Source organism: Camelus bactrianus, chromosome 4, assembly GCF_048773025.1.
Source record: "Camelus bactrianus isolate YW-2024 breed Bactrian camel chromosome 4, ASM4877302v1, whole genome shotgun sequence".
Lineage (NCBI taxonomy): Eukaryota > Metazoa > Chordata > Mammalia > Artiodactyla > Camelidae > Camelus > Camelus bactrianus.
The window spans coordinates 57,543,880-57,556,152 of NC_133542.1; the positions used below are offsets into that span (position 1 = coordinate 57,543,880).

Below are 12,273 nucleotides of genomic sequence, written 5' to 3' on the forward strand. Positions count from 1 at the left end.
AATTTATTTTTATTTTTAAATTTAATTTATATAGTATATATAAGTACACTGATTGCTAAAGTCCCTGGAATTAAAAACTAACATCCAAATAAACAAGCCAAGACGATAGTATTCTTATTTCTCTTCCTTTATGAAAGAGACTTCTAATTTTTGCCTAAAAAAATTGGGTTAATAATCTATTTTTATGCTGATGTGAAATTGTGACCTTCTGATCTAATATTTCAAGTTGTCCAGTTTCCCTCTCAAAGACAGCAAGATTTTAAGATTAACAAAAGCCCACTTGGCACTAAATCTAAGTCTCTATTTATATTAACATTTTTTTCCTCTCTGGAATGAACGTTATAAAATTTACCTAAATGTTTTACTACAGTAAGCTGAATACCACATCTAAGATCTTGGATTGTTTTTGTCATCCCTTCCAAAGTGCATACAACAGCCTTCTTATTACCATTTTTCAGAAAGCAAGCAGAAACACAGAGCAATTGCATTACATACTCAAAGCAAACTTCCATTCATAAATCCGCTCACCAAATATTTATGGAGTATGTGCTCTGCCAGACACGTGGTAGGTGTGTGGAATTTAAAGAAGACTTAAGACATGATCTCTGTTTTCAAAGTGCTAAAATGTTGGGGACGAACCTCAAATAAATGGATCATTATAACAAGCTGATCGGTACTATGTTAAGGGTGATGCAAGGAAAATCTGGACGTGGAAGGGTCAGGTGCTGGGGCACCGTGGGAGGAGTCACAAATAAGTTGGCTCTTAAAAGATAAATAGGAGATGTTTACACAAAGAAATGGGGGAGAAAGGTGGGGGAAGGGTACAGCTCAATTGGTAGAGTGCGTGCTTGGTACACATGAGATTCTAGGTTCAATCCCCAGTACTGCCATTAAAAACAAACAAACCTAAGTACCTCCCCTCCAAAAATTTTTTTAAATTAAATAAATTAAAAAATAAATACATAAAATGTTTTTAAAATATAATAATTTCATGTTCAAATGGGGAATGTCTGTGTGGATACTTTAAGTGTATGGTATGAAAGAACGAACCCAGAAAACTCAGTGCCCCGGATCATTTTAAACTCACACTGAAAATAATCTGGTCATTACTGTTGATAGTTTCATAAGCCTTTATCAACTTGCTCATTTAAGTTATCTGCTGTGTAGCTGAAGAATTAGTTTGATAACATATATATATGTATATATAGTAAATAAACCTAATTACCTCCCCCCGCAAAAAAAAAAAAAGAGAGAGAGAGAGAAAGAAATGGGGTCAGAGTTTGATTACGATGCTGTGGACAGAAAACCAGGGCCCACACTCTCTGATCCGGTCATCTGCCTTTGCACTCTTCTTTCCAACGTGTCACTTGAGGAACCCATCCTCTAACAGGGGGCGTTGTTTCGGTTGCAGGCGTGTGCGCGGTGGGGAAGCCCATGTGCCTGCTCTTCGAGTACATGGCCTACGGTGACCTCAACGAGTTCCTGCGCAGCATGGCCCCGCCCACCGGGCGCAGCCTCAGCCCCGGCGACCCGGCCACCGCGGGGCCGGCCTCCAGCCCCGGGCCGCCGCCCCTGTCCTGCGCCGAGCAGCTGTGCATCGCCAGGCAGGTGGCAGCTGGCATGGCCTACCTGTCGGAGCGCAAGTTCGTCCACCGGGATTTAGCCACCAGGAACTGCCTGGTGGGTGAGAACATGGTGGTGAAGATCGCCGACTTCGGCCTGTCAAGGAACATCTACTCGGCGGACTACTACAAAGCCAACGAGAACGACGCCATCCCCATCCGCTGGATGCCGCCCGAGTCCATCTTCTACAACCGCTACACCACGGAGTCCGACGTCTGGGCCTACGGGGTGGTCCTGTGGGAGATCTTCTCCTACGGCCTGCAGCCCTACTACGGGATGGCCCACGAGGAGGTCATTTACTACGTGCGGGACGGCAACATCCTCTCCTGCCCCGAGGACTGCCCCCTGGAACTGTACAACCTCATGCGCCTGTGTTGGAGCAAGCTGCCCGCGGACAGACCCAGTTTCACCAGCATCCACCGAATTCTGGAACGCATGTGTGAGAGGGCAGAGGGAGGGGTGGGTGTCTAAGGGCGAGGGTGTGCCCGGCGGAATCTGCAGCCTCCTCTCAGACTCTGTGAGCCCGAGAGTCCCACGCCAGAGGCCCGGGGAGACCCTGATAGCGAAGAAGAGCAGCACACGTGGGTACCACGCTGTTGGTTCTCAGAAAGAAAAAAAAAAAAGATACCGCAGAACCCACGTGGTAGATGCAAAGTGGGTGATGGGAAAGGTAGGCGAGGAAATGTGCTACACAACATAACTACTCTTCCTCCTGGGGAAAGTTTGCATTACATTTTGTCCAGGGAGCACCGTCCCGTTCCGTTCCTGGATTCACTGGCAGCAGAGTAAGACTCGGCTGTATTAAATTTTAGTATGAAATACAATGGAGAGCTTCATTTTTAATAGCGTTAATTCCTGTCCATTAGGAACGTAGCGTGTCTTCCCGTAAGAAGTTTAGCTTAGGTACAGAAGACTAAAAAGAAGGAAAAACCATTTATTTTTCTCTCCACCTAAAGACTGGTGTTGGTTTTTTTAATTGAATTTCTGTCTTGCGTTTCATGCATCCTTTTATATTTGCTTGTGTTCTACCGACTTGTAGTTTATTTTATCGATAAGGGGTTTCCAAGGAATAAAATGACAAATCAGCAAGGCTGTCTTGTTACTGTTCCCTTTTCCTGCCTCTGTGCCTCAATTTTAGAAGCTTTTCCTCTGGGTGCACCTGTCATGAATTTAATCAGCTTACTTTATTCCTGCAGTTTGTCTGAAAAAAAAAAAAAAAAACTCTTTTGTGGCTAATTAATTTACCTTTCTCTTTGAAGATTTTATGGGTACCTTTTTCTTTGCTCTCATCTTTATTTCTGCCTCTTTTCAGGACTTTCTATTCTTTTTTGGCTATTGAGCTGTTTTTTCCCCTTTTACTTAACACAACAAACACCCTGGCGGAAATAATAACTTTCCAGATAACATTGTGGACTGATATATTTATACCTTTTACAAAGTATTGCCATTTTCTCCTGTACTTGTTTTTGAAGCCATATATTTCAAAGTCATCAGTCATTAATTTTATTGCCACAGTTTATTAAATCTCTTAAACCATGGTTTATAATATGGGATTTCACAAGATGCTCTTGTGATTCTGACTTATTTCAAACCTGATGATTTTGTGCATTGTGATTTTTTTTTCCTTCTAGAAACCAATTCGATAGGCAGTAGAATTAATATAGGGTTGCTTACCAACTTCCTGCAGGGCTATTAACCTATCTCGTTACATCTTACAATTCTTAACGCAAAACAAAACAAAAACAATCTCTGGAACTCAGATTCTTGGTGCACACGATTTCTCGGTGGAGCCCTCACAATGTATCTTTATCTGAGGCCAATAGCAACGATCAGAGTTTATTCCTGATACAGTATGAACCCAAATTCTCCTGAAAAGCAAATAAACAGGGGAGAGAGAATAGCAGTGTATACCAGCTTGCATTAATTCTAAACGCATTGGTAGGGAGGGCATTGGAGAAATGCCTAAATTTACTTTCTAAATTCTTGAAAGATTTTCAACTGTCTGCTGGAAGTCTCTCCTTGAAATCTCCAAATTCACCTGCATGCTGCAACTTTGTCATCTTCCCTGGAAAACCTGAAACTTCTTGTTCATAGTCACCCCAGGCAACCAAGACAAAAACCCAGACTTTTGCCTCTCCTTCACCCATGAAAACTCTTGTCAGTTTCACTTTCTAAACTCCTGCTCTCACCACTTCCCCTTCACTCGACTGCCCACTGCTCAAATTCTACCACTGTCTACTATCTCATCTTCCTCCCATTTCTGGCCAGAGCAGATTCTATAGGCCATGACAATGTGAGGATGGGCTCCCTCACAATCCTGACTTCTAAGAGTTTTCTGATTTATTAGGAAGGCAGAAGTTAGGACTGAGACCGTGAGAGGTGCTTTAGGTTAAAGTCATGATGGTAAATCCAAAATTAAGACAGTCATCCAAAGGGCTACTAGATGAGGAAGGAGGTTGCAGCGTGAGTCAGAGACAGAAGGCCAAGAGGCTAGCAAAGCAGAAAATTTGGAGAGGGCCACCAGCAAGGCTGGAACCTTCCTAAGATATCCATGACACGACACGTGTGTGTGTCATCTACACTCTGCAAAGTTCAAAGACTTCCTCAGCTGACTTCGTTATAAAAGAAAGACATGGAAGTCAGGCCAATCAGAAAAGCCACTCCACAGAGAAGCAAGATCAGGACAGAATTCCTTGGAGTCGCTGCCGTGGGCTGAGTGCAGGAGGTGCCATGTCGCCCCTCAGGACAGGATCTCCATAGCCCTGTTTGTATCGTCTGCCACTTAGAGTCCTGCTCTGCTTCCCTCCCCAGTGCTAAAGAACCGCCCTTACTTTCCTGTCTCTTCCTCATGCCTCCTACAGCCTCCTTAAGCTCTGGTGTTCAAGATCTCAAAGCCAAAAAAAAAAAAAAAAAATCATAAAAATATAGGTAAATTCAGTGAGTGGATGAGTAAGTGAGAAAGCAAGTAACTATTATACAAAGCATCCAATTTTATTAAATACCTAAAGGAACTGAAAACTAAAACAACTAGAAACCCCACTATAGTAAGAGTCGTAGTAAGGCAGCACCATCAGCTAGTATTTGTTGAACGCTTATCATGTGCATTCTAAGACCTCTAAATATATTTTTAATTGAATATGTTAATTTAAAGCACACACTATCCTTGTGACGTCAGTACTGTCATTATGCCTATTTTTTTTTTTAGGTGAGGAAATAGGCACAGAGAGGGTGTGTAACTGGCCCGAGCACACAGAGCAGCAGAGCCTAGGTTATGACCAAAGAGACTGAACTCTCTATCACCATACTGAGGTGCTTCAGATGATTAGAGAGGGAACAACTGAATCTTGATGATTATGTGGAGGTGGTTTGTAATTTGCATGTAGTTTCAAAGCACAGGCTATGTCCCTCATACCACCAATTTCCTATCCAAGTCTTTTTGTTTCCTGGCAGAATTTTAGCACTGTGCGTTTAATCAGAAAGTCCAATAGATGGCATGTCTGTTTTTTCATTAGCTCTAGAGGCATTTTCAAGTTATGTTAAGATCAGTCTTACTTCCTTAGTATTCATCCCAAGGTTCTGTATCTCAGGAATATGGACCCATTATTTACCAGTATTGTTTTCCTTTTGTAAGTAGTTTTCCCATTTAAAAATCATTGTATACATTCAAAAAGAGAAATCGAGTGACAAACACTCCCGGTACCATTGTTGCCAAGTGTCGGGACAGGCATCGGTGAGGCGCCAACAAGTGATGCTAAGTGGTTGAATATCCAACATGACAAGTGTTCCAGGGACCGCACGTGGCATCAAAAGCACACGTTCCCTGATATCGTGATGGTGTAGAAAAATCTACTCTTCTCACTTTGCAGGATATTATAAACCTGTGCTATGTCATTAACTGCTCTTCTAAAAGTCCAATTTAATTTCTGAATAATATTCCATTTTATGGATATACCGTAATTTAGTTAACTTATCTTTGAAGTCTTTTTTTTTCACCATTACCAACAATACCAACAGTACTAGAATGGTTATCCTCATTTGCATATGCCCATAATTACTGCTTTATGGAAATTTCTGAGAAAGGGAATGTCCAGGCCAAATAGATTAAAATCAAGCTTTTGTGATATGTTGTCATGTTTTCTACAAACACTGTTCCCATCTCTGCATTGTACCAGAGATGTCATAGCTCTAAACATTTGCTGTCATACAAAGAGAATTAATTCTCTGTTTTTAAGAAGACTTTGCCTATTTGGTTGTAGTAAAAGGTGATCTCATTTTGATTTTTTTTAAAATTATTGGTGAGTTGAATTTTCTAATTCGTAAGTCGTTTATAGTTTTTATTTTGGGATTCATCTATAGTTCACTTTTCTATTGTGTAGTTCATTTTCTAACTGATTTGGTAAAGTCATTCTATTTTTAAACTATTAAGCCTTTGTCATACTTGACACAAAAGAGAAAATATATACATATTTTTACTTTAAAATAGCATTTACATTTTTATTACAAAATAATACTTGTTTACTTTTTGAAAAGAAAACATAAGCAGTAGTATATAATAATGACATATAGTGTACAATAATAAAGAACATGAAAAAAACACCAGCCAGTGGTAACTCACATTAACATCATGATAAATGTTGTTACAGCATTTTTCAGATATGCAGGTAGGTAGGTCGGTAGGTAGGCAGGCAGGCAAATAGATGATAGACAGGGAGACAGGTGATCATTTTAAATGCAAAGATCATACTGTTACATTATTTAAAGCTTTGTTTTTATCACTGAATGTCTCATAAACATCTCCAATATCAACAAGTAATCATGTGCGACTCCACTCTTGATGTTTGAACAATATTCTATTATGTGGAGTTACAGTGTTGGACTATTATTCTGTTGTTGACATTTGACTTATTTCTAGTTTTCATTATAAAATACAGTATTTTGATTATCTTGTTGCTAAATTTTGTGAGCATCTATCTCAAGTGATTTCTTTATATATAACTCCTAGAAATGGAATTTCTAGATCAAAGGGTATATACACTTTTAACGTTTTTCAGATGTTGACAGATTACCTTCCTGAATTATTTTATCAATGTATCACCTTCCAGCTAGATGAGGGAGCCCTTTTCTTTCAAACTCCCTCGTGCTGAGCATTAACATTTTAATCACTGCCAGGATAATAGTTTAAATTTGTACTTTGGAGCTTATGCTTCCATTTCTTTAAATAAGATAAAGTTGAACATTTTTCTTCAATGTTTTGAGGACAAATGATTTGCTCTATGATTTGCTTTCTGTTACTTTTCTATTGGGTTTATCTTTTTCTTGTTGCTTTATAAAAATACTTTATTAAGGAGTTAAATTTTGCTGAACATGTTTCAACCACCTTTATCATATTTAAAATGTATACCTCTGTTTGTCTTTTCTTGTAAGATTTTATTCATCAGAAGAGAATCTTGAATTTTCAGTCTATTGAGATGATTATGGTTTTTCCTTAATTAATCTGTTAATAGGTAGAAATGTATGAATTGATTTCCTAATGTTGAAATATCTTTATGTTCTGGGAATCAACTCTCTTTGCATGTCACATCAATTTTTTAATTTACTGCCAGATCTGTTATATTAACATTTACTTGCATAAATACTTATAATTTCTTGAAATTAAAAGCTTATAATTTTCTTCTCTGTGAGAATTTGGTATCAGCATTATGATAGCTTCAAAATCTTAGGCGTTTCTTCCTTTGTCATCTTGATTAGTTTTTTAAAAATAATTGTAACGTAGTAAGCATGTATATGTATGACTGGGACATTATGCTATGTACTAGAAATTGACACATTGTAACTGACTATGCTTCAACTTAAAAAAAAAAAAAAAGGACAAACCTAAAAAAAGAAAAAACAATACATACACATGATCTAAACACTCCTAGGAAGGGTACAAATAAAAAAGCAAAAGGTCCTCTCTTCCAGATCATCTTTAGTCTCAACCTAAGTACAAACCACTTGACCCATTTCTGGTCTCTGTTCCGACGATTACTGCTGTAATTCTAACAAATCTACTTACATCACTTTTTTAATTGAGCAATTAAAAAAGGTATGTAATATCTCCCTTCATAAAAGGTGGACCATTTAGAGCACTTTTCCTCAACCCCCTCTCGGTTTCCTGAGTTGGTTAACTTCTTATTATCAGTTACAGTGTTTATCATTACAACTTTTAAAAATACACCTCAAGTATCGCCATTGATTCTGGAGTATCTAAGATACAATGAAAGCTCCCATATTTCTTTCACCAGGCTTCCCCTCCCCTCTATGTTTTGTCACCTGTTTCTATGCTGTACAGCTGTTCCTAGGCTGTCAGGATCTGTAACGTTTGCATTTTGTTCTTCAACAAGTTATAGATTTGAGTGTTGACTCTGGGTTGATTCTAAGCATGAAAAAAAGAAACAGTGTCCACAATAGTGTGATGATGGAAATATTTATGCCCTGCCTAACAAAGAATGGTATCCAGTTCTTTTAATTTGATAATATATTTTAATACCCATTAATTTCTTTTATTTCCTCTATTTTGTGGATGAAATATTTAAAATATCGTAGAATGTTCATGTTCTGTTCCTTGCATTATGTTTTTTGTCCTCTTTCTTTTGCCTCCTCCTCATGCTTTTTTTTCCGCCAATGTCTGGTGAGGGTTGATTTTACATACATAATTGCAAATGAAGGGTGGTTGTGATTCGCATTGGCAGCAGGAGTGTAGTCTTTTGCAGTTTCGTTGGAACGTTTATGCAGCAGGGCGTCTCTTTAATGGGATGGCGACCTGTAGGGTCTAGATACCTAGTGGTTTGTGAGGAGGGCACAGGCAGGCTCAGTCAAAACTGCCACAATTGCCCAAGCGGTAAGACTTCACTCTGAGGATGTGATGCTTTGGTATTTCACTCCAGGAGAGACCTGTTATTCCCACACCCCTTCCATCCCCTGTGAGAATTTAGGACTCACCCCCTGCTCTGCTCTGCCTCCCTCCCTGAATTCAACACTCACAGCAAATCCCTTTCCCTGGCAAATCGTCCCATCTATTCTGACTTTCGTGGGGCTACAGCTCTCAGTCCACCTGTTTTCCATACAAGCCTCGCGTTGACCACCCTGATTGACAACCCACAGCCCATCCCTGCCCTCTGCATCTGCTGACTCAGAGCCTGGAGTCTTTATTCGCGTGAAATCACTTCCCACCTCCCCTGACAGCTGGCGTGTGCATACTGCAGGCTTTAGTGTCCTGTTTCCCGTGTTATTCATGAGTAAGAACATTAGATGCCTTCTGCTTTCCAAATAGTTGTCAGAGTGATGCCACTGAGATTGGTTTTGGCATGTACATAAGATTTATTCTTATTTGTACATATTTACTGTCACTCAATGAAATCTTGGGAGGAAAGGGTTCAGTCAGTCTACCATTTGGATGAAGAAGTCTCTAGAATAGTTGAAATAAGAATTACCTGCTCACTCCTCCTCAATCTTCCTTGTCAATGCTTTCTCTCCTGCCTTCTTCTCTTAGCCCCTTAAGACTGGAACAAGCCGCAGCTCCATCCTTGGGCAACATTTTTCTTTTACCTGTAGTCTCCCTTAGAGATCGCATCTGGCCATCTCGTTCACCGATGTGCCAAAATGTCTATCTGTAGCTCAAACCTCTCTCCCCAGATTCATACTCATATTTCTAACAATCCATTATAGACCTATTATAAATGAGAGCTTCGAGTTCTCCACCCCACGGCTCTCTTTCTGTGCTTGATCTGCGAGCCAAGCTGAAAAGTGCTTCACAGCTTGATGTCGCCTCTTATGTCAGGGACGGGTCGCAGAGCCTTTCCAAAATGAGAGCACCCTTCGGGTCTGGGTGCCGTTGCAGACTTGGTACTTTTTCTCAAGAGGGCAGATTGTGTCCCTTTTAATAGCTTTCAGTACCCTCTCCCATTTCTATTACAGCCTCGGAAATTCAGTTTTTTGCATGGAGCTGTTACCCACCCTGATTTGTGGCGCTGATGTACCTGAGTCCTTTTGAACACAGTCTGTGTGTACTTCTAGAACAATTAGGGAGAGGAGAACTTGGGGCTCTGCTCCAATCACTACTTTAACCTAAGTCTTTCTTTCTCTGGGGAGATCTGTCCTGTCCTTGTGGATTTAAATCTTTATAGCAAGTATATTTCAGGTCGCCACTCTTTGACTTGGTTGAGGTCTATTTAAGTAACACAGGCATCAAGATATAGGCACGCAGAAACCTCACTTGGGTCCTGATCACCACAGAAACAGCATCACTCACTCAGTGGCTTTTGATCCTGTGAGTCATCACATCGTCATGATGTAGTCAGAAATTCCATCAGCAGGGAAGACTCACAGGCGTGAGGGTCTGATTTTTTAAAAAGTCTTTACCAGTGCATTTCTTATGAACAAAGATATGTATGTGTCTAGATGTTTGCCTTGCCTTCTAAAAGATGATGTCATCCGAGTATAAAGCAAAATAAAGGTGGAGAGAAATAATTACTTGACTTCTCAACTGTTACGTGTCTTCCCTACTGAATCCCTCTTCATTAAAAACTTCTAAGAGATTCACAAGGGATATTTTTTCTTACACGCTTCGTCATCGTACTTGTAATTCTGCAAGTAGCCATCATGACTCTCCTTTCAAACCACAGCCTCTGGAAAGTCTACGCCACATTTAGAATTGTGCCCATCAGAAGGGAAGCCACCTGCACTATCTAAAGTTATGTCAGAGAGATGCTACCCACAAAAAACACCAAACTGAGATACACACTGTCATTTTCTGGGTGTGTTCTTAACCATTTAGAGCTGTGATTAAAATTAGAAGTGTTGGCATGACACTGCTTTCTGACTTCCTCTTTTAGCAATGTTCCACCATCATGGTTTGTACAATGCTCCTTCTCATTTCAGTTGATGCTTTACTCAAGGATGGACTAAACATATGATTTCTTGTCAACTCCACTTTTGCTATTTTGGTTTTTAAAATTATTGGGGTGTATTATATTTAAGGATCTTAAGGACGTCAAGTGAGTGTCATATACTCATTCATTTTCTCTCCACTCATGTAAGTCACCTTCCTACACAGAGATCACCTTCTCAGGAGAGAAGAATGATCTCAGGAGCATTCTGTCCACATCACTCTGCTAGGGTCATTTTGCTCATGGTAACCTGAAAAAAGAACCATCCTGATTTCTGTCTGTTTGCCAAAGTACCCTCAGAAGTGACAGGCGATGCAGGGTAAATAAATAAATGAAGAGGGAATGTGTTGAGAGAACAGAGAACTACAAGTAAATTCCATTTCTAAGGAGGCAAAAAAAAAAGACCAGGAAATGCCTGAGGAGTCATAATGTTAAGATAAGTTTTAATAATAAGCCTTTTAATTTTTCAGGGAAAACTTCTTTATCAGTTCCTATGTCTGACCAACCCAATTTTTAATTATGAGATCGCTTTTGCAAAGCTTTTATGAAGTCATAGTTTTAAATTTTTAAACACAAGACAGTTTGGGAAGGAAGTCTGCCTCTACTCATCCAAGTGTTTAAAAATTTGGAGAAAACCCAGTTTTTCTTCTGAAAGTCCTCTTGTTGCAGTAAATGTGAATTTCTCTAGTTCTTGCCCCAGACTTGTCATGACTAGGTAAATCGCTGTATCTACAGCATAGGCAACAAGATGACTAAGACATCACAGCTCTAAAGGAAGGACCATTCAACCTTTGACATGACTCTTTTACACTTAGACTCTCCATTTTCAAAATCTACAGTTAGATTTTTTTTTTCCCCTCAAGATCACCTTGTATTATTCAGTAACCTGGCAGTTATCCATTAACAAAACATTTGGAACATATTTTTATATTTTAAATATGAACAACAAAATTTTAATGGCTATATAATGAACCATTATACACATGTTACATAAGTGTTCTCTAGACAGACAGCAGATGGAGTGTTGGAAGGCGTGGATTCAGGCACTGACTCAGATTCCAACAGTTGACTTAAGCCCTCGATGCTTCCATTTTCCTCATCTATAAAATGAGAATAATAGTAGGACCTAGTTCATAGGTTGTTGGAAGGATTAAATGGGTTACTATGTGGGCAATGCTTAGGAAACACTGGTAAACAGCAAATACTATCAAGAGTTTTGCTAATATAATTGTGTCTAATTTTTGCTAATACACAGGAAGCTGCCATGAATAATTGCTAAATCTATAGCTGTCATGAGCTACAGCTAAATCACTGCACACATCTTTTGACTATTTCCTAAGAATACAGTAATAGAGCTGACATAATTGGGTCAGACTCAATACACATTTTTAGGAATTTCAATGTATGTTGCAAAATTGCCCTCCAGAAATCTTGCAATAATTTATACAACCAACAGCAATGTGTGAAATTAACCATTTCTTATCCTGGCTACCTTAGAATGTCATCAAATTTTAAGGGAGACACTTTATCTCATTGCCTTAGTTTGATTTTTTTTTTTAATTCCTGGAGACATTGTGGACTTTTTTTCACATATTTTAATCAACGTTTTGGGGTCATTTTGTGAATTGTGCATGCTACTGTTTCTGTCCTACTGACTGTCCTTCATCTGTCAGTTCTAATTTTTTGGAACCCCTATTAGAACACATGCACCAGAACTGCTATT

At 39.3% G+C, this 12,273-nt stretch overlaps 1 protein-coding gene across 3 annotated transcripts in view; it reads left to right on the forward strand.

Moving 5' to 3' along the window:
• MUSK (muscle associated receptor tyrosine kinase) overlaps positions 1 to 10,122 on the forward strand; it is a 95,777-nt gene extending 85,655 nt beyond the window's left edge. For all 3 annotated transcript variants that reach the window (XM_010970087.3, XM_045506746.2, XM_045506747.2), the window contains one exon: positions 1,412 to 10,122. In XM_010970087.3, the coding sequence (XP_010968389.2) occupies positions 1,412 to 2,094 (683 nt within the window). In that variant the 3' untranslated portion in view covers positions 2,095 to 10,122. The remainder of the gene's footprint in view (positions 1 to 1,411) is intronic.
• The last annotated feature ends 2,151 nt before the right edge of the window (positions 10,123 to 12,273 follow it).